General features: G+C 37.1%; 1 protein-coding gene across 2 annotated transcripts in view; it reads right to left on the reverse strand.

Annotated features, from left to right (window-relative positions):
* LOC102168948 (CD302 antigen) overlaps window positions 1-23,602 on the reverse strand; it is a 119,533-nt gene that overhangs the window by 33,057 nt on the left and 62,874 nt on the right. The window contains exons 26-35 of one of the 2 annotated variants that reach the window (XM_018063538.1): window positions 19,090-19,255; window positions 17,493-17,660; window positions 16,153-16,269; window positions 14,146-14,340; window positions 11,645-11,871; window positions 9,956-10,124; window positions 7,617-7,766; window positions 5,077-5,199; window positions 3,667-3,834; window positions 345-1,733 (exon numbers count right to left, since the gene is read on the reverse strand). In XM_018063538.1, the coding sequence (XP_017919027.1) occupies window positions 1,555-1,733; window positions 3,667-3,834; window positions 5,077-5,199; window positions 7,617-7,766; window positions 9,956-10,124; window positions 11,645-11,871; window positions 14,146-14,340; window positions 16,153-16,269; window positions 17,493-17,660; window positions 19,090-19,255 (1,662 nt within the window). In that variant the 3' untranslated portion in view covers window positions 345-1,554. Of the gene's footprint in view, window positions 1-344; window positions 1,734-3,666; window positions 3,835-5,076; window positions 5,200-7,616; window positions 7,767-9,955; window positions 10,125-11,644; window positions 11,872-14,145; window positions 14,341-16,152; window positions 16,270-17,492; window positions 17,661-19,089; window positions 19,256-23,602 lie in introns of those variants that run through there. The other variant, XM_018063553.1, reaches the window with a different exon arrangement.

Genomic DNA, 23,602 nt, shown 5'->3' on the forward strand with positions numbered 1-23,602 from the left:
GATCAACAATAGTTTTACCTAAATAATAAAAGAAAATGATTTTATTATGGCATCACTACTGGACTTCCCTGGTGGCTCAGAAAGTAAAGCGTCGCTTGCCTATAATGCGGGAGACCTGGGTTCATTCCCTGGGTTGGGAAGATCTCCTGGAGAAGGAAATGGCACCCCACTCCAGTATTCTTGCCTGGAAAATCCCATGGATGGAGAAGCCTGGTAGGCTACAGTTCACGGGGTCACAAAGATTTGGACATGACTGAGCGACTTCACTCACTCACTATATATACCTGTACTTGTTGCATCAAATTTGTTCAGTTCATTGAAGAAAGTCTTAACAACTAAAATTGTACAGATAATAGAGTAAGAGAATTTAATAAATTCAGTATAAAATAGTTCAGGACGACCATACTACAGCGTGTTAGACCACTAAAATTGTCTTAGAAAGTTATTTACAACATTATCATAATATAAACACTAAATTTTAAAATAAATCTGTGGATTTTCTACAAAAATAAAGTACAAATGTCAATATAAGTTAAACACTGAATAAAACATTCACAATATCCAGTAGAAGCTATTATTAGGACTATATTCTAGGTGGTAAAATTCAAAACAATAACCATAAAACCGTGTTTCCTAAACCATTCATATTTTAGTAGTAATCACAAGATTTAGAGTTTCATTGTAAAATTCATTTTTACAAATATACACAATTTTCACAGACCTCCTATCTCTTATGTAAAAAGGTAACAAAGAATAAAAATTTCTTAGTCAGAAGTTGCAATACTATGTTAAACATATAAACTGTGAAATTTTCAAAAAAATCTCATCCTTAGCTGATTCCCTTTAAAAAGAAAACATGTTTTATATAAAACAAAAAACACACTGCTATAAGATATTTAATCAATCTAAAAATATTTCCACACTTATAAAAACATTAAGTACTAAATCTTCTTTAAAAGCCTTTGAAAAACTATGAACAGAACAAAATTATTTGCATTTCAATAATTTTGGTATGAAATATCTTTGGAATGGTATAAGAAAATCTTGCCAAGAGGCATAATTTTGCTGTTTGCATGTCTCATTGTTCAATAATTTCCCCCAAATGCTACAAATGACTACTGTAAAACAATGCTGATATTATTTACTGTTTTGTTTTTATCTAGAGGTACTAATTTTGCATTTGGCTTAGATGTTCTTAAAATTAAATGTACATATGTGACCCAGTAATATGCCAATTTTATTTCCTAAGACATTTTGTTAAAACGCCATTCATATCCTAGTTACCAGCTACATTCTTACAGAGAAAACACACATTAAACTCATTACCCTATGAACAATTTGGACTTTAGTTCCAACTTTGGTATCTTTTCATGCCTTTAAGTAGTTATAAACATGGCATTTTGTGGGTTAACTGTAGATACCAGCATTATAATTAAACAAAAAGAGTACCTAATACCTCAACATTGAAACAGAGTAAATACTGATATTGGGAAAATTTTAAATGGCTCATTTTTCCTAAATCATCAGTGCAAATTAGCAAACTTCTAGAAGAGCTTAGTCATGGAAAGAAGGAAGCATAATTTCGTCTTCATTCCCTCCCTGTTGATACCGAACTGAAGAGAAGCCCGACCAGTGCCAACGGTTCCTTCGGAAGAAGAGCCAGACCAGCCCGCAGGTTAGAGCTAAGATACTCAGCACAGCAAGCGCGATACCTAGTCCTCTGTAATCAGGGCCTAGACCAGAGAAAGGTTTGACAGTGGACGACAGAACAGAACAGTGACCGTCACTGATTTTATATATTAGGCTTTGTGTCACATATGTGAACACTGTACAAATTAGATACAGTAAGTGCTGACTGTCTCACAGTGTCAACACAGAATTCAAACTCATCATCAAACACTTCAGTGCTTTCTGGTCCAATTCAACTGTTTTCATTCAAATCCTCTTCACTCCTATAGCAATTTTCTTCCAAAGAAATTAGAGTGGTACCATTATTCTCACATTCCCTTCCCATCATCCTTTTGAGACCCTCATTCCCAGTTTATTACCTTACTTTGACAGTAAATTGCTAAAGGCTGGTAAATGTCTGTGTTTGACTTACCTAGTGCCAAATAAAGTGTTATTTGCTTTAAAGGAAATTAACCTTTTAGGATGACCTCACTGAGTCCCTCTCTATTCAAGTTTAAGCACTGTTCCAGGCCCTTATCTACATGCTGCCAAGATGGAGTCATTGCATCCCATGGCTTTAATATCATCTCTTTGCTGACTTTCCTTCTCTCTCAGATGTCCAACTGCACACTAGACATTCCATATGGATAGCTCATCTCCACATGGATATTCAAAATGCTGAAACGGAACTCCTGGTTTATACCATTCTAACCCTACTTCTCCCTCACCCCAAATCTACCCGTTCTCTATTCCACTAAGTATAGAACCTGAACACTTGACTCAGGATTCCAAAGCCCTACCTGTCTGACACCTGTCTACTTTCCAGTTCTTCCTTAAGCCCACATCAAGATGTTCTGTCTTGGGCTCTCTGCTCCAACTGGTACCTCTGCCTGGTGTGACTCTTCTGCTGATCCCAAAGGCCTCGGCTGGCCTTTCAGATTTCAGCTTCCATATCTCCCACTCTAAGAAGCCTTCCCTGATCACCCCTGATCTAGAGTAGCTAAACCCCTAGTCTCAATACAGTTTATGTGTGTGCATGCACACGTGCCTGCTCAATTGTGTCTAACTCTGTACAACTCCATGGACTGCAGTCTGCCAGGCTTCTGTGTCCATGGAATTCTCCAGGCAAGAATACTGCAGTGGGTTGCCATTTCCTTCTCCAGAACTCTTTACCATTGCACCACAGAGCTTATAACTATTTGATATTTTCCTCTCTTTTAAAAATGGACCTGCTTGGTTACTCCTTAACTGTCTTCAATAGATTGTAGGCTCTGTGAGAAAAGGAATCTTACCTGTCTTCCTCATGGGTGCACCCCAGCACATAAAACAGATACTCTAAATATTTACTGAATCAATGCATAAATATGTAGATACTGATTACCTAGAGTTAAGGTTTTATTTTTAACATTGGTACACCAAAATGAACATTTTATGTTAATCTTTAAAAATGTTAATGTAAAAATTTTAGAGCTTGTTAAGATTTTTGTGGTTAATTTATGTACCAATTACGATGAAACAGAAGTTCAAAGTACAATTTCCTATAGATACTTAGGACATTGTAACTAATTAAATACAGTTTTGCATTATTGTTTATCATGAGTTGTATGGGAATAGGGAGAAAAGAAATGAAATAACTGCAGAATTAGACCTTTGAGCTTTTAGTCTCTGAACTATAGAATAAAACACATTTTAACATTTTCCAAGAAATGACCTCCCTAAAACTCTGGCAGCTCCCATTTTTCTTAGGAAAGGATTATACAGAGTTTGGACAGTTCAGTACTTTCCCCTGGGAATCCTAGACATCTTGTGCATTTACTGTCATTTGTAATTCATTTTTCTGAGGGAAAGAATCTTTATGATTCAATCAAGTTTGTATGGATATACTCTAAGGACTAAGTACTCTGGGACAAAGTACAAAACTTTGCGTACAGTTGAATTGTACATTTATTGCCTGACCCATTCTTCAAAAAGGTTCCATAAGGACAGTTACATACTTACCCAAGGGAACTTTGCAGACAACTCTTCCGTAGCCACGTGAACATTCAACTTTTGTCCAAGTTTCATTTGAGGCTAACAAAATGCTACATTGTCCTCTGCCACTCCTAAGTTTATTTGTCCATTTGACAAATGTCACTTTTGATCCATCTAACCAATTCCAAGACTGATCTAAAGAAAGAAGTTTGTTTACTGTAACTAAATTACTAAGGTAAAAAGCACATGGTTCATACAATTTATTTATTTAAAACTGTGCTGTGCCACTATTTTTAAAATGAAATTTATTGAAAGTGAAAATATTAAAATCAGCCCGTCAGTTGCACTTGACATATTTCAAGTGTTCAACAGCCACATATGGTTAGTGACCACCACATTGGACAGCACAGACAGGAAAAATTTCATCTTTGTAGAAAGTTCTATCAGACAGCACCTACATAGAGTATAGGTGTGATAAATGAAGTACCTAATGCGTGCATATTTATTGTGTGATGGGCAGATTTCTAAAGATCTGTATCCATTGTCCCTTGCTTCCCACCCATGACTTCCCCCATTAAAAATCATTCACAACGTGCTGGCGGGAGAGGAAGAGGCCTGCAGGGTCCAAGAAGTCCTCCCCACCATGATTCCCCTTCTGGTTCCCAGCTGATGGAGCACCACCTTGTGGTGAGAGTATAAACACAACTTATACTTCCTTTAGATGGCCAACTTAGAATTCATTCACTTCTTGACACATATTTAATATTTTGGAATTCACATTTATTTCAATTATTTAGAATTCAAATTTGCATAAAATGTGAAGCCAACTTTCTATTATTCTATCAAATGTGTACTTTTAATTCATTCTTTATGAATGATAAGTGCATGGAAACAATCTATTATTCCTTATTGAAAAATTCTTCCACAAATCTTTTTGAACCAAACCTCTGCAATTTTACTAAGGTAATATAAAAAAAAAATCACCATTAAGACTTACTTTCACTCTATGGTTACCAAAAAAAAGTAAAAATGTTTCAAGAGGGAAGGAAACAAGAAGAAGAGAACTTTCTGAATTCCCTACCAGGTGATAGACACTAGAATACCATGGACAGCCAGCAATGGGTTCCTGGTGGGACACACAAGGGACACAGATACTGCCGTACGAGAAGGAAGATCCTGTTGACCCAAGTATCTTACGCCTCTAAAACAAGTCCAGTTGATTTAACCTGATTTTCTATTTCATTAGTGTTTCCATCATTACTAATAAGTCATTCATTTATTCATCAGGAGTTTATAAGCCTCTAAACCAGCAGACCTAGCTTATTCATCACCAAGAAGTGTCTGAGCTAGCCACTGCTTGACATTCTTTAGTGAGGCTGACTTGGCATTCAGGACAAGTTAGAACTCTCTTTGCACACTCTACACACAGATATTTACCAGCAGAAAGTTGAGATAATCCAAGCCAAACTCTCATGGTAATGTTATTATTTTCCCTCATTAGTCTGCTCACAAATTTATTCTCATCTTCATCCTTTATAGTAACAATAGTTGCAGAACGGGCTGTGGAAGGAAAACAAACCCTAAGTCAATTAGCTTTACGCCAACTAGGGAAGATTGAGGGCAGGAGGAGAAGGGGACAACAGAGGATGAGAAAGTTGGACGGCATCACTGACTCAATGGACATGAATTTGAGCAAACTCTGGGAGACAGTGAAGGACAGGGAAGCCTGCTGTGCTTCAGTCCATGGGGTTGCAAAGAGTTGGACATGACTTAGTCATAGAACAACATCAAGATTAAGATCATGAAGATATTCAAACTTGACATAGTGTATAGCATTAATACACAAAGTATAGTGTTCATAGCTTCCAAAAATGTTAGAAATATTTCTAGACTGAAACTTCGTGTATATACATATCTTACGTCTCCTCAAAATGTTTACATGGTAATATTTCTGGGCCGTAGAACTACTTAACCAGTGAGATCTCCCTGTATGAACAGCTAGTCATAAGAAGTGGGGTATGTGATGGCAGAAATCTGTGTTCCCCTGTAGATTTTCAACACTCCCTCCTCAACAACCAGTTCTGTGTAATAAGTTAACTTTAAATGTGCTTCTGCTAAAATGAAAATAAAACGAATAGATTTGAGATGTTAGAGAGCATTAGCCTTCCTTTTAATATTATTTTATACATAAGTATACATGGTCATGATCTTAGGCATCTGGTCCCATCACTTCATGGGAAATAGATGGGGAAACAGTGGAAACAGTGTCAGACTTTGTTTTTGGGGGCTCTAAAGTCACTGCATATGGTGACTGCAGCCATGAAATTAAAAGATGCTTACTCCTCGGAAGGAAAGTTATGACCAGCCTAGATAGCATATTAAAAAGCAGAGACATTACTTTGCCAACAAAGGTCCATCTAGTCAAGGCTATGGTTTTTCCAGTGGTCAGGTATGGATGTGAGAGTTGGACTGTGAAGAAAGCTGAGCACTGAAGAATTGATGCTTTTGAACTGTGGTATTGGAGAAGACTCTTGAGAGTCCCTTGGACTGCAAGGAGATCCAACCAGTCCATCCTAAAGGAGATCAGTCCTGGGTGTTCATTGGAAGGACTGATGCTGAGGCTGAAACTCCAATACTTTGGCCACCTCATGCAAAGAGTTGACTCACTGGAAAATACCCTGATGCTGGGAAGGTATGGGGGCAGGAGGAGAAGGGGACGACAGAGGATGAGATGGCTGGATGGCATCATCAACTCGATGCACATGAGTTTTGGTGAACTCTGGGAGTTGGTGATGGACAGGGGGGCCTGGCGTCCTTTGATTCATGGGGTCACAGAATCGGACACAACTGAGCGACTGAACTGAACTGAACTAATATATGGTCATGCCATTGTATATTGTCCAAAATACAGTATGAAACTGAATGAGTGAGTATTCCTCAAGTTTGACAGGTTGCCTTAAACCCACAGAGGTAACAGTACTATCACCAGCATCAGGCAAGGGATAGAAATAAAATAGTACCTGGACTTGGAAACTAATCCAAAATGGAATCAAATAGTCTTCAATCCAAACCAGCTTATCCATACTTGAACTAAAGCATGTCTTTTGTGGTGTAAAGTACTAAAAGAAGGGCAAAGGAAAGCATTTTCTCCTCTACAGATCACCACAGTGTGCAGGCACTTTACCTTTTATAATTCTAATCTCACATAAAAGTTTCCATCACGTCGTTAAGCAATAACAAGGAGATTTTTAAATCAGTGAAATGTCTCCACAAGGGAGTAAAATAAATAAGATAAATGTCATCTGCCTAAATTGCTACCCAAGGATGCAGGTCTTTGAAATACTCTAGGTGGTCTCCCTAGAAGTTATTTCACAGTTTGGCTACTGTCTAAGATTCTCATGGGAGGGAATCTTTCATTTTAGTTAAATCTGAAGATTAAAAGTCCTGTCCCCTAAAGTGTTCAGAGATGTGGGCCATGGGTCCGTTTTGCAGAATGAACAACCCATGCTTCTTGGGCTTTGTTACCCTGGTCAGGTTAAATTTATTAATGACTAAGTAATGAAAAATCTACACTTTTGTATTTACTGCTTAATCAACTTTACAAAAAATCTGCTTCTTAACCCTTTCATTTGAGCATATCTAGCTATATTTAAAATGGTTTCATTTGTCAGTATTTTCACATAATAGTTTATTTAGCAATTTTTTATTCTATTTCTTCCCACTTTCTTTTATATACCATCTACTTATTCTTATATTGATCATTTTTTAATGGCTGTTCCAATATTCCATTGAGTTCATATATAATAAAATATTTAACCATTTCTGTACCACTGGGCAATTAGGTTATAATGCTATTATAATTAGCGAGTGCTTCACAAAGATTTTCAAAAACATAATATTTACTTTAAAAGGTTTCCTTAAGAAAAATTCTAATGACTAAATTATTGAGAAAAGAAAATCAACACATTCTAACTCACCAAGCTCTGAGCAAAATTGTCTGGCTTCTGAGAAACTGTGCAATGCCTGGTCGGACGTGTAACAGTGGTCCCTGTACTGAATCCACTGGGACTTGTTCCCTTTTACTCCTGGACATCTTGATGAGTAAGTATAAGAGGACACCTCTTTAGCTGTAAAAAATGTTAGACATAACTGTGAAAACATACAGAAAAATATGACTGGCTTTTAAAATCTCACTGACACCATGGTTTCTGTAGGTAAGAGGCACTCAACTTCAGTACACACCAGAGAGGGCTACAGCCCACACTCTGAGACCGCAATCTCATTAGCTTTTTGGAAAACCATTTTTAAAACTAAGAATACAGAGGAAAGTACTTAACTCTCTAAGATGAATTTAGACTAAAGTAAAAACAACTGGAAAGACAGAATCGAGAAGAAAAGACAAGGCTGGGTAGGCCTGTAACAAATTTGAAGTAACAATTAAAATTCTTTCTTTCTTTGGATTCCTTTTTGTATTGATCACAAAGACCTACTTTTCCCTTGCCATGAAAAAATCATACCCACATTGAAAACTTGGTAACTTGCTTACAAAGCACAACAGATCAGCATTAAAAAATCTGTCTCAAGTCAAAAAAAAAAGCAGGTGTGGCTTCTAAGCTCTGAACAATTCCCCTGGTTTCCATGTAAACTGTTTAATTTTCAGTCGTTCTGTATAACACAAGAAGCCTGTGTAATGAAGCCTGTCCCCCTTAACACCATTGTTAATTCCAACTGAAGAGAGTATGAGAACTGGAAAGCAAATTGCCAACGTCCTGCTGAGCGGGTACAGATTATCTGAACCAAATACCTGATCTGGTACGGCCAGTCGCATACCCACACCATTGTTCTCTGCGCATTACGCATGGGCTGCATGCCCTTCAGTCACTGAAGGCTTTCCTGCTTTTGTTCCTCATTGCAGTTTGGTAGATTTCTTCTCATTTATGATCCCTGTGATTCCAGAAGAATGGCTACTGCCCTTTTCTTCTCCACTGAGAGACTTCAGAACGGTTCTCCATTCCTTATTTTGCGTCTCAATCCTGTTTCTCCACTAGGGCTCAATCTTTTTTTGAAATCTAGCTATTTGATTGGCTTCTGCCTCCACACTTTTCACTAATGCCACTAGTTTGGGGTCTAAGTCTTCCTTCAGTTTGAAAACTGACTACTCCTGGGTAAGTTTCCTAGCTGCAGATGACCAAAAGTCATCTAAAAGTTAACCTGCGAAGTCTGTAAGACTTGTGACAGTTCTTTGTAAGGCTGTGGTGGAGGAAGATGCTACTAACAAGTGCTTGATTCTATCATACTGGGAAAACAGCATCTCTGACAAAAAGTACACTGCTGACTACTCTATCACTGCACAGGCAATGGTGCGTGTTGTTTCTTTAGATTCAAAACGTGCTGAACACTGGCTACCAACGCATGGCTAGGATAAGCGGACTTTTATGAATGGGTTGGCTTTAAAAACAATTCTTCATCTGCTGGGAACATATCGAAATGCCTTATCTTCAAAGCCTATTTGTTTCTAGTCAAAGCTGCAAATAGCCTGTCTTAGACGGCATATATTTTCTTTCCTTACTGTTCTTTAGGGAGTTTTGCTTTCAATTCTCACATTTTTTTTTTCCCTGCAAGGGCCAGCCTTGTGGTAAGTTTGTTATATTCCTGTAAAGAAGATTCCATTTTGTTTGAAAGGGGATAAAATATACATTATGTAAAATTTACCACTGTAACTATTTTTTCACTGTATAGTTCAATGGCATGAAGTATATTCACATTATTAAGCAATCATCACCACCATCCACCTGGAAACTGTTTCATCTTGCAAAACTGAAATTCTGCTCCAATTAAATAATAACACCTCATTCTTTCTTCCCTGCAGCATTCACCATTCTACTTTCTATAGTAGAAATATTTGGAAAATGTTTAGTTACACAAAACATTTCTTTACTAGAGATTCTTTTCTATAAAAACTTTCAGAGCCATTAATATGGTAAATCACCTAAGATTTTTCTCAAATCTATATCCTGTGGAACCCTTTTTCAAAAAGGAGAATCTCACTCTTTGAAAAACACTGCTAAGTGAAATTAAAATTCACAAATTCTAGAGTAAAACTCACTGAGTAACAGAACAATTGAAAGTCTTTGAGAACAAATTCCTTGAATGGGCATATCATATTTGTTTCTCTTTACAAAGTATCAAAATTATTTTGCAGGATTTATGAATAAACCTTATTTAATATCTATAAAAATTATTTTGCATACTTAATCAGGTACATAAAACAAATGTCATGTTTTAGTAAATATACAGCTATTTGAAATCGTCTTACATTCTGTAGGTTTATAACAAATAGCACCATCCTTAACAGAGTTGCAGCTTTCATGCTTCCAAATTCCTTTTGGATCCAAGACAACACAATTTCCAGCAGATTTTTTATCTTTCCATGGAATATAGTCAAAGGCACTGCCATCAGACCATTCAAAACTTGATTCACTTCCCTGTATTAAGAATAATAGTCATAATCTGAATTCATAAGTATGACTTCAAAAGAACATTGAGATGAACATGCATACTTTAAGAAATATAGGAATGCAGTGCTAATTATTTGCTTATAAGTATTATAGATCTGAACATATTTGTAAAACCAGGGATTTACTTTTGATGCACTGATTTGAGACATTGCTCTGGCATATAATTTAAATAGGATTTTAGAGATAGATTTTACTACACTCTATCTCTAGATTTCTTTTTTTAAGGATGAGTTTATATAACACTAGAAATTATATGACATGGAAATGGCTTCCACTTGTCACAATTACAGGTTTACAACCCCTCATATTACTCTAAATATTGTTTTTTATGTTTTATAGCTTTGTGGTTTGTGTCCCTGGCTTGATTTTTTTCATATTACAGAAGTTATCAAGCACCAAGGGGCTGGAAGAGAAAAACAGTTCCCAAGAAATTCATATAGGAAGATTACTTTTGATTTGTCCTTAATTCTTAAATCCTAATTTGCCATCCTTTTACTTTTCCCAGTTTATTTAGATTAGACCTCTGTTCTAATCTCAACAGACTGTTTTTTTTTTGTATACTAGATATCATCATCAGTACATATATATATACACTACTTAATAGGATTCAAATAGTGGCACAAAAGGCATGTTTACCAATAGAAGATTACTTTCAAATAGTGTCAATTTCTAGGGGGAAGTGGGGAGAAAATCTACATCTATATTTTAGATGTAGTTAAGAGTTTTAACTTAACTTGGCACCTTATATAATTTTTTAACTTTTATTTTGTATTGGGGTATAGTCAATTAACTGGAGAAGGAAATGGCAACCCACTCCATTGCTCTTGTCTGGAGAATCCCAGGGATGGCAGAGCCTGGTGGGCTGCCATCTATGGGGTCGCACAGAGTCAGACACGACTGAAGCGACTCAGCAGCAGCAGAGTCAATTAACAATGTTGTGATAGTTTCAGGTGAACAATGAAGGGACTCAGCCATATATATACAGGTATCTATTCTCACCCCAATACAAATTTTGTGCTAATAATCCTCTATTAAGGAAAATATCATCAACCCCCATTTGACAGATGAGGAAATAAGCTTGCAAAGGTATAATAACTTGCTTGTGGTCACCCAACATGTAGATAGAAGACCTGCCACTCATATTGGAACTCAGATTTTTCTGATCCCAAGCCATTCCCTTTTTACCAGCTCTCCAATTGCTCTATCCGGAATAGGTCACAGTGGTGTTGCTGAGATATTAATCTACTGAGTCCTTAGGATGGCTTGGCAGTGTCTAGGGCAGCTGCGGTCCTGGCCAGTTGCCCTAGTGTACTCTACAAATACAATTTTCTATCTGTTTTACATTGTGAAAAGATAGAAAGCACTATAGTAAGCAAATGCAATCCCAGGACTTAATCTGACGTTATACTTGGAGTTAATATTTTATGCTCAAATTCCCGACCCTCTAACATACTTGGAAAGTTTCTGGAAAACAAAACAAGACTTACATCGTGACTTGAGAGCCCAACCCATAGCGGAAATCCATCACGCTTTACGATATCTTCCAGAAAAAGCTGGCCATTTTGGTCATGAACACTTGCCAAATGACCTCCACTTTGAGAACATGCATTTAATGCTTCATACCATGTTACCTTTTTTTGAATAACATTATAAATACCATCTTCATATGGAATAAACTGTGGCAGAGTAGTATTATATTCTTCCTTGTAGTCAACTATAATATTTAAATTAAAAGTGTTAGTGATTAAATTTAAATTATTTAAAATACATAATTTGGGTAATATTAGACATACAATCATTTCAAAAGTTAAATAAAATTGGACTATAAGAAGGTCAAATACATACTTTATCTTATTGCCACAGCTTATTTAATAGGCTCTTAACTATTACAATTGTCTTGGTGATTAAAAAAAGGCACAAACACTGTCTTTCATTTAAGGAGCTCACATATTAATTGGGCACAGAAAACACCAGCACCTGAAATGAGGGCAAAACAATGAACCACTAGAACACTTGCGACTGGCTAGGAAAGGAAAGATTCATCTGGATTAAGAGAGTCAGAAAACCTGCTTAATAAATTAGGTCTCCAGATTGTGGTTAGCTGAAATTAGTTCTAAAAAGAAATATGGTAACAAGAAAGTCAACTAAAAACAATCAAACAACCACAGTAATAACAAGACCACAATTACGAGGGTATTTCAAAGGGACACAAAAGCCATGTTAAAGAGCTCCAGCAGCCAAATCTGGAAAAATTCAAGGAAAATATTAATATAGTCTATTATAGCCCAAAGTATAAAAAAATAACCATGAGCCCAAACTGATATGAATAAATGCCTAAATAAATTTTTAGATGGAAGAGAATAGACAACTCTCCTATGCAGAACTCCAAGTTATTTATATAGATACTCCCCACTGCAGGAAGGTAGAAAATAACTCTCCATTCCCTCAGTGAGGACTGAGTATGGTAACTTCCTTACAAACAGTACGCTATGGGAGGTGGGAAGAAGAGCAACTCTGCAGTGGAGGAAGCTAACAAACATTACCTTGCCACAGGTGATCAAGGTCAAAATCCACAGTGACAAGAATAAGTTACGTTGACAGCATATATCCTTCACAGGATGTGATGAGAATGACATTTTACCTCTTTGGCTTTTTCTCTAAGCCCCAAACCCATAACCCCAGTTTACCCATGAGAAAAAGATCAGCCAACCCAAACTGAGGGACATTCTACAAATCACACGACCAGTGCTTCTCAAAATTGCCAAGAGAAGTACGAAAATCTGAAAAACTATCATAGCCAAGAAGAACCTAAGCGAACGTGATGACTAAGTGTAATGTAGTACACTGGATGGATTCCTGAACACAAAAATAACATGAAGTAAAAACTAAGAATATCTGAACAATATATGGACTTTAGGTAATAATCATCTACGAATATTGGTTTATTTGTTGTAACAAGTGTCCCATACTTAAGACAGATGTCAACAACAGGGAAATCAGGTTACGGTATATTTGGGAACTCTCTGCAATCTCTGCAACTTTTCTGCAAACCTAAAACTATTCTAAAATGAAAGTTTTATTAAAAAAAGAAAAGAAAGAAGGTAGAAGACATCATCGCAGGAAAAAAATCCCATAAATAAAGGTACAAGTGAGAAAGGGTATACACTGTACATGGGCAGTTAAGAGATCAGCCTGACAGGAAAAGATCTTTACCGAACCAAAAATGGTGGGAAAAATGGACACTGGGAGGAAGCCTAGAAATTTAGAAGAGACACTGGTTTCTAAAAAGTCTCAGAGGCTTACAGGAACTCAAAATAACTGATAGTAGGGAATTCCTGGAGATTGTTGATAGAAGTGGTACATCCGAAAGTTATTCTCCAAGAGTATGAAGGGAAAAGGTGGGCCTAGATGTGACTGTGATGGGCTCCATTTAGCAGAGGGCTTAAAGCAGAATGGCCATAATAACAGTTTTTAAGCTGTAAAAAATTTAAACCTGATATGCATTAAAAAATAGACTTATTTAAGGAATTAGGCAAAGTTGAGAAATATTCATTTTTAGCCTAGACTGTCAAAACTACCCACACATACTTTCTTATGCATAGAAACTTTATCCATCCTTCAAGCCCCAACCAAGTTTTTCCTCTTCTCTTCAATGGTTTTTAGTTTTTATTATATCTGTTTTCACTGGTGTCTTTTGATTTCTCAATAAATGTAAGCCTGTACATACTAAATAACCTAAGATTAACCTACATAAAACAACAATAAACATTTAATGCTGTTTTCCCAACTGAATTCATTTTACTCCTTGAGATCAAGACCATGACAACAGGGAGTGTGTCTTCCTTTCTCTAAAACTTCCATAGTGCTTCTCATGATATTGAATACAGGGGAGCCACTCAAAAAACTCAACTGCATAATGCCCACTAGTGGAGCTAATGGCTTTACAGTCTCTTTCGCTGGAGTAGAAACTCTGCCTTAGCATACTTACCCATTTCAATTTTACAAGCCAGAATGCTGTGCTGGTGAAAGTATAGTAAGTCTTCAACAACATTAAAGGTTTGAATATCCCAGAAGCCATCAGTACTCAAGCCAGCAATAAACTTGCCATTTTTTATAGCTGGTCTTCCTGATCTCCAGTGTGTATATGACAGCGTGGTCTTATCAGACCACCTAAGAGAATTATCTAGAAAAGAAACATTTTTTTCTATGCTTAGAGATTAAATTAAGACTTGAATTATAGTTACGAGGTTAATATCTCAAACTCAAGAGATTTTCTCTTTTTCCCAACATTCTAAAGGTTGTATACTTATGTGTGTTTCTCTAAAACAGCTTCCAATTTTAACAGTAAACAATGCTTATTTTTAACATAGAAAGTACAAATTATAAATATGAAAACTAAAATTTACTTACAATTCTATCATCCTGAAATAATTTAACATTTTGTTGTTACTTCATCCAATATTCATTTTTTCTACATATATGTTTAATTGTGATGAAAATTAACATAACTATGTAAAAAGTTAACATGTTATAAAACTAGTGGTAGAAAACTGGACTTAAACTATGCACAGTTTATGTGAACTGACTCTTTAGCTGCGGGGAGGTGAATGGGGGCTACTCTCTCATTGCTATGCACGGGCTTCTCCTTGCACTGGCTTCTCTGGCTCTAGGCACATGGGTTCAGTAGCTTTGGCACACGGGCCTCACTGCTCCATGGCATGTGGGATCTTCCCGACCCAGGGATCAAACGAATGTCTCCTCCATTGGCAGGCAGATTCTTAATCCCTGGACCACTGGGGAAGTCCTCGATTGTTTCTGATAATATAGCTAAGAAAGTACAGCGGAGGGTACAATTGAAATCTCTAACTATATCCTGGGCCTCGTTTCTGCTGCTCCACCCAGGATCACTGTTTCCTCAGTTACTTTCAGGTAAAGCTAGAATTCTTGCCTGGAGAGCCCCATGGACACAGGAGCCTGGAGGGCGACAGTCCACGGGTTCACAAATAGTTGGACTGATGACTAACACTTCCACTTTTTTTCACTGGGAAGCTTCTACCTAGTTCCCCTCTATTTTTTCCCATCCCCAAATCTGAGTATTCAAGCATCATTAGAGAAAAGACTTGGGCAACTAAATACTATCATGATGAACTTATCTTCAGCTGGCAACCCAAGTCTTAGTCATTGCTTGATAGCTTAATTTTTGTTGACTCATCTGCAAGAAAATCTTGAGTAATTTTTAGAAAGAGACAGGTTAGATAGCAAAGAGCAGACTATTTTTAAAATGGCCAGATTTGAGTAATTTAGCTTCTTTGTCTACCCTACCTCTAGCTATCATTGTCCTGTGCCTCTCATTCAGCCCCCTCTTTGGGTAAATGTATGTTTTTGAGGCTTTATGCCCAGAGAGTGATTTTTTCCTAATTTCAAAACTTCATGGTTTTTAGGACACCTCTTAATGAGTATCTTTCTAAACTGATCTTACTTCTCCTATTATTAGAGTCTGTGTTTTTTTAAAAAGTTTCATAGCAATTATATCTTGGGTTTGTGGCATTTACAATCTCAAATATTCTAGTCCATTGACAGACTATGTGTCTCCTTTTTCTAATGTATACCCCAAGCCAATGATATAAACCCAAAAGTGCAACATTAGAAGTGTATTTCTATTCTCACTCAGGTCATATACCTAGAGATATAAAGTAAGTATTAGACATTTATGTGGGAGTGCAGTCATTTTTAGTTAGTCTTGTACTGCTAGGACGGAAAGTGGAAAAAGGAAATCATCTTCCACCATTAAACTCTAAGCTTGGTGGTAAAGGTATTTTAGTGGCAGGGCAGAGACACAAAACCTGTCTTGGTATCTGTGCAAGTTATGCTAAGTACATAATTATAATTTTGTATGTTGATAAATACTTTGAAAACTATACTTTTACAGTGTGATAAACAAGTAGTTCATAATGAAGTATGACTATAGAAAAAAAACAGTAGATTTACAACTTACTTTCATAAGTGATACCTAACATGACCCATGAAGCCATGTAATTGTAATGTAGAAGCTGCTCAAGAACAAAGTTGTTCTCGTTTTCATCTCGAATACTCAGAATATGTGATTTTGGATCTGGTAAACAAAAAAATAGCCAATAATTGAAATAATTATTTAGAACACTTTGTTTGATAGATTTAGCAGTTTTTACTTCCCAGTTTAATACACTTCAAAACAAACAACAGTAGAAAATAAGTAAGAGATATAGATTAAAACCATCTTGTACTACAATGAATAGGTTGAGAAGTTTTCAAACATTTTGATCTTAAATTTGGTCTCATAGAATAGTGGAAAACTAGAAGTTGAGTAGAGAATGTGAAACACTGATTTGCTTTTCCTTACAAGGCTTATTTTGAGTTGGTATAAATCCACATATATTAATGATACAATGTCAAAGACTATAACAAACAAAACCTCTTGAATGGGCTAAAAGTCAAAAATCTTCCTTTTCCTTAGAGATCACTGTTTTACAGGAAGGTTTTAAAAGTTTAATATTTCCCAAAGTGTGTTCCTCAGGGTTTCCTCAGAAAAGAGTTACATTGAAAAGAGCTTTACAAACATTGGTTAACCAAAATTAAACTACTTCATTCATGCCAGTATTTCTCAAAGTACATGCTAATGTATATTTGATAATGTTTTATTTTTTTTTGATAATGTTTTAACAGGAAACAAAGATGTGTGACATTTCTTATCCTTGTTCTTTTACTAAGAATTTTTTTTTTTTAATAGAACACCTCTTAAAAGTAGTGTTCCACAGAGCACACTTTGAGGAACAATGGTTTGATATCTTCCACAGGAATTTTCCACAAAGTTGATGCAGCCACTGTTAAAAAGTCACAGATCCTCAGTGGATCTCACAGGAAATATCTGGATAACCTTGAGAGCTAAAAGTATGCAATATGTATTTCTTTTAAGCAGAGCTGCTTCTTTACAGCTTATCTAAGCTTTCAACCACTCAAACTGACCTGTTTTCTCTTTGCCCGTAGCCTAAGTTGATTTAACATCCCATTCTCTAGTCTCAGTGTCACTTCTTTTCCGTTGTAAGTAGAACCCACTTTGTTTATACACATGAAGACAGACTAGTTCTCTAATGGACAGGTTAAAAATGAAGGAACTCCTATACTTTCCATTTTCACTAAACACAAATTTTAATACTTTGTCATTGACAATGCAGAAATGAGGAGATGGATATTTTTGAGTTCTAGTTACTACTGCTAATTAGAAATATTTATAATATACTCAGGTGAGATTCATTTAAGAGCATAATGTAACATACAATGGCTATATAACATACTTACTCAGTGTCTGGCATTTAGAATGAACTTCATCTTGTGTTGTTACTCTGTATCTATTTTCTGTTATCAAGAAATTGTAGCAAGAGTTCTGAAATGGTATCCATGGAGTACTTAGAACAGGAGATGGACACTGAAAACTGTCAACTGGTTTGACCTCTTTCTTAGTCTCATCTAGAAAAAGAATTAATGGTAAGAATTCTAATTATATATACAAATATTAAATCGTGTTCATAGTAATTAGACCTGATTTGTAGGAAATATTCAGGAAGCCAAGAAATAATAACTTAGTGATGCTTGTTCTGTTTATGCTTGAATAAAATGTGACCTCTTAACTGGCTTTCTGTAGGAAGAAAATTATTTAATATAATTTTCTTTCCCCGATGTGGAATGAGTAGAATAATATGGATAATGAAGTGTTATTAGGTTAAATGCAGTTTCTGTCTTCTTGCATTGCCAGACTTCAAATACAAGGGGTCACTTCAGAGAAACCATACAAACATAATAACAGGTACCTAAATATAACTTTGGGATTTCACCTTCAATTTTCTGGTTACTGACATCTTCTCTAATTTTAAAGAAATATTTATGAAATATGAGATGTTCTAAACAAGTTATTGCTCTAACCAAAGCAAATAGAAATAATTTAAAACCTGACACCTAGAAAATCTAAATTCAGCTTTTTTTCCATTTTATGAAAAGTCTATACATTTAAAAAGATCCAAATAGAGATATGCTCTGCTTAAAGCCAATCAAACTGATTCAATATGTGGTAGAGACCATTCAGTACAGTATTTCTCCCAGCTCACAGCAACTCCCTTTGTGAATTAGTCTTTTTTTTCTAACCACAAACCCACAAATGTGGGCCCCTGAAAGTTGTAAAACCACTTTCCTCTGACTGGGCTAGAGACTGCATATCTGACTCAGCTGAGTCTCTCAGATTCTCTCTACAGATATGAAAAGTGGGATTCAGAGACAGTCAATTCATCTCCAGTTATGGTGAAAACTGAAAGCTGCAGAGCTGCCATGTTTCACCATGTGCAGAGGAGCAGAAGGTATATGAAGATAAGAGTGCAGATCCACAGAGAGAGACAGAACAGAGAGGCGGGAGACCTCTGGCTTACAGACCCAGTTTCCTCAGAAGGTGCAGCTCTATCCCCGTCTCCGAAGATCTAAATTTCTCTGAAGTGAGCTCATTACTGTTACTTGCAACCAAATAAACCTTAGCAGTGACTCATAAAACAAATGTGAAGTATTGAAAAGAATTGCAAAAGAATGCCCACAGATGTAAGTTTTCCATAAGAATATAAACAAAAAGGTACACAAAATGAGGCTAACAAGGACTTAAAACTCAAAGGTCAATTACTATCATCTGTTGACAGAAATAAAGATAAAATACATCTAAAATAACAAGTTAATGACAAAATATTTAACATACAATAATTCTTGATTACAAATTTTCACAACAAATTTTGTTGTAAAAAGGACAAGATTATAATTGCTTTATAATTTTAAAACAAGATTTCAAATCCATTTTCCCCGAATTCCACTACTCATAAGGCTGATAACAATTAAAGAGTTAAAATACTTGAAATTAGCATACTTCCTGAATAATAGCAAATAGCGCCTGGTTGATTATTATCGCAATCCGATGTTTTCCAGAATCCATCAGTGTCTAATACTACACAGTCTTCAAGTTGTTCATTATTTTCAGACCAGCGACTAAATTGAAGATGTTTCCCATCTAACCAACCAAAATTGAGTTCATCCTGGAAGGAGGAGAAATATATTTTAAGTGACAATCCTTCTTCTTATTCCTGTGGTTTGATTTGGACCCTTGTGGTCAATCTAAGGGCTTCCCTGGTGGCTCAGACAGTAAAGAATCCACCTGCAATGCAGGACTCCTGGGTTTGATCCCCGGGTAGGGAAGATCCCCTGGAGAAGGGAATGGCTATCCACTCCAGTATTCTTGCCTGGAGAATTCCATAGAGAGAGGAACCTAATGGGCTACAGTCCACAGGGTCACAAAGAGTTGGAACCGACTGAGCGTGACTTTTAATTTTACCTTATATTTAGTACATATTTACAAAGCACTTACTACATATCAGGCATTGTTTTAAGTACTTTGCAAATATTATATAATCCTCACAACAACCATATGAGGCAACCAGGTACTATCATATATCCATTTTATAGATGAGGAAACTGAAGTTATGCACCATCACACAGAGTGTAAAACCATAGTGAGCTGGGATTCAAATCCAGGCCATTAGACCCTGGAGTCCATGGTCTAAACCATTATGCTTTGCTGCCTCACACATAATTAGAACCCTTGGTTGCTGGAAATCAGAAAGCTAAAATGGAGTGAGGACCACTGTGAGCACTGATTAACTTAGAGATAATATGCAGTAGTGGAAAGAACATGGGTTTGGAGCTAAGACTACTAGTTTCGAATTCTGGTTAAGTCATTTGTCAGCTTTTGATTGTGATATTACCTTGCCACATTTCCACCCCCTCTTCTATTAAATGGATGTGACACTTAATCTCATGGGTTAGAATCAATAGGGTAACATGTAAGATACATAAATCAGTGGCTAGCTGGTACACAATAAGAGCTACATGGGTGTTAGTTCCCTTTTAAACTCTCAGGCCCTGTGGATCTCATACCACTCTTTTCACACTTGTCTTCGAAGAGAAACTGCCTTATTCAGTACATTCTATTGTGCGCTAGAAATCTGTGAACATCTATCTTTACATCCTGACAAAAGCATGACCACCTGTCTAGAGAGAGGCTTTCAAGGTAGCTACAGATGTTCAGGTGATGGGTTGCGAAGTACAGGCCTGCCTGAGCTCTCCTGTGGTGCTGCCAGGGTACCAGGTTTTACACACTGACCCACTGAGGCATGCTTTCCTGAGGCCCATGGCAATTTGGCATTACTGGCTTAAGTGGAACATTGGGCAAAGGCCACATACAGTCCCCTTAGTGAATGAAAAATAGCAAATGCAGTCAAACCTCAACATCACCAACTATTTTATCCAGAATTGTTCTTCACCAGCATTCCTAAAAGATGATGCTGTGAGAGTGCTGCATTCAATAGGCCAGCAGATTTGGAAAACTCAGCAGAGGCCACAGGACTGGAAAAGGTCAGTTTCCATTCCAATCCCAAAGAAAGGCGATGCCAAAGAATGCTCAAACTAATGCACAATTGCACTCATCTCACATGCTAGTAATGCTCAAAACTCTCCAAGCCAGGCTTCAACAGTACATGAACTCTGAAATTCCAGATGTTCAAGCTGGATTTAGAAAAGGCAGAGGAACCAGGTATCAAATTGCCAACATTCGCTGGACCATCGAAAAACCAAGACAGTGCCAAATAAACATCTACTTCTTCTTCATCGACTATGCCAAAGCCTTTGACTGTGTGGACCACAACAAACTGTGAAAAATTCTGAAAGAGATGGGAATACCAGACCAACTGACCTGCCTGTTGAGAAATAGTATGCAATCAGGAAGCAAGAGTTAGAACTGGACATGGAACAATAGACTGGTTCCAAACAGGAAAAGGAGTTATATCAAGGCTGTATATTGTCATGCTGCTTATTTAATTTATATGCAGAGTACATCATGAGAAACACTGGGCTGGATGAAGCACAATCTGGAATCAAGATTGCTGGGAGAAATATCAATAACTTCAGATATGCAGATGACACCACTCTTATGGCAGAAAGTGAAGAAGAACTAAAGAATCTCTTGATGAAAGTGAAAGAGGAGAGTGAAAAAGTTGGCTTAAAGCTCAACATTCAGAAAACGAAGATCTCTGGCATCTGGTCGCATCACTTCATGGGGAATAGACCGGGAAACAATGGAAACAATGACAGACTTTATTTTTTGGGGCTCCAAAATCACTGCAGATGGTGACTGCAGCCATGAAATTAAAAGACACTTACTCCTTGGAAGAAAAGTTATGACCAACCTAGACAGTATATTCAAAAGCAGAGACATTACTTTACCAATAACGGTCCATCTAGTCAAGCCTATGGTTCTTCCAGTAGTCATGTATGGATGTGAGAGTTAGACTATAAAGAAAGCTGAGCATCGAAGAACTGATGCTTTTGAATGGTCGTGTTGGAGGAGACTCTTGACAGTCTCTTGGACTGCAAGGAGATCCAACCAGTCCATGCTAGAGGAATTCAGTCCTGAATATTCGTTAGAAGGACTGATGCTGAAGCTGAAACTCCAATACTTTGGCCACCTGATGCAAAGAACTGACTCATCTGAAAAGACTCTGATGATGGAAAAGACTGAAGGCAGGAGAAGGGGATGACAGAGGACTAGATGGTGGATGGCATCAATGACTCAGTGGACATGAGTTTGAGTAAACTCCAGGAGTTGGCAATGGACAGGGAGGCCTGGTGTGCTGTAGTCCATGGGGTCGCAAAGAGTTGGACACAACTGAGCAACTGAATTGAACTGAACTGAGCATTCCAGTTGTAAAGTTGTAGCCAGTTAATTTCTAAACCAAGTGGCCCCGAATGTGTCCCTTTGTCCCTGTGATATTGCCAGTACTGGGTATTACCCTGGATTTCTTCTCCCTTGCTACACTCCCAACTAACCCAGGTCCTTGGACCTTTGGAACTTCTGTTCCTTGTAGATAAGCCATCCCACTCCCTCCATCTCTTTATTGAATACTACATCTGTTCACTAAGACTGTAAATATCTCTTTACTAAATTCTAGACCTTGATGGATCTTAATTAAAACCTGTCTTTTCTAACAGAGTAAGTTCCTTTCAGCACCCACAAGGGAAGGCTATTTGTTTTTCTTAATCTCAGATACCACGGAGCCATGAGAATGAGGTCATGGGTATTTTTACCTTCTTTAGTAATTTCCTTTGAGGTTTATGCCCTTATCACTGCAACTGCCCAGAGTCCTAGCTTCTCTCTGACATTCACTGAGATCTTGGCCCCCTGCCCATCTCTGACATTCACTAAGGAGACGCCCATGTCTTGCTCTGTCCTCCTGGTCTTACCTCTAACTTAGGGCGTCCTGTGTTCATGTGGTTGACTCGCCCCATTCCCAAGCCTTCTTGACTTCCTCTTCTAGACTTTCACTTCAATGTACTAGAGTGACCTGCTGTCACAGTCACACTCCAGACTTCTATACCACAACGGCTGCGCTGCAGACAGTGTAAACACGCCTCAGTCCAGACCATTACCATTTCCTGCACTGATGTCTACAAGAAACTCTAACTGGTCTTCTATCTCAGGACTTCTCACTTCCTTCCCCAGCTTCTCCACAGCATACTTTTTCTCAAGTCAAAATCTGATGTTGTTACTACCATGCTTAGAAACTTTCAAAACCTCCCCACTGGTTTTAGTATAAACTTTCATTTCTTTATATCCTGTCATGTACCAAAGATTTAAGGCAGTTTTTGAAAATATATAATAAAGCTACATAAACTATCATGAAGAGCAAAAGGGAAAAGAGAAAAAGAGGTGAAGATTGAAAACAGAATAAGAAAGAAGACCAAAATCATCAAGGGGCGGGGGGAAAAGTCACAAAACTATATGACACCAAGTGTCTTAAAAATAAAGACATGTACACAGACAAATAACCTGAAGGATATATACTAAACATTTAAACCATGTTTATCACTAGATACTGGGGATTACAGGCAGTTTCAATTTTATTCTTTTAATTTATTCTAACTTTACGATTTTTCTCCAGTGACAACACTGCTTTTGTTTTGAAAGGTTTAATGTGATTAAAACTAGGAAATGTAATAACTGATTACCAGTTTCACAAGAGACACAGTGATGCATTTCACATAATGCCAAACATGAAAGAGAAAGGAAGTAAAAGCAACGTTACGAAGGAACTGATACTGTGAAGTCTAGGGAAGCAGTTCAAGCTGACAATCTTGCTTGAACTAAGGGTACATTTTAAAATCCAGAGTTTTGGAGAAACTATTCGTCTAGTCAAAGCTATGGTTTTTCCAGTGGTCATGTATGGATGTGAGAGTTGGACTGTGAAGAAAGCTGAGCGCCAAAGAATTGATGCTTTTGAACTGTGGTGTTGGAGAAGACTCTTGAGTCCCCTGGACTGCAAGGAGATCCA

This window comes from Capra hircus, chromosome 2, assembly GCF_001704415.2.
Source record: "Capra hircus breed San Clemente chromosome 2, ASM170441v1, whole genome shotgun sequence".
In the NCBI taxonomy this organism is placed as follows: Eukaryota; Metazoa; Chordata; class Mammalia; order Artiodactyla; family Bovidae; genus Capra; species Capra hircus.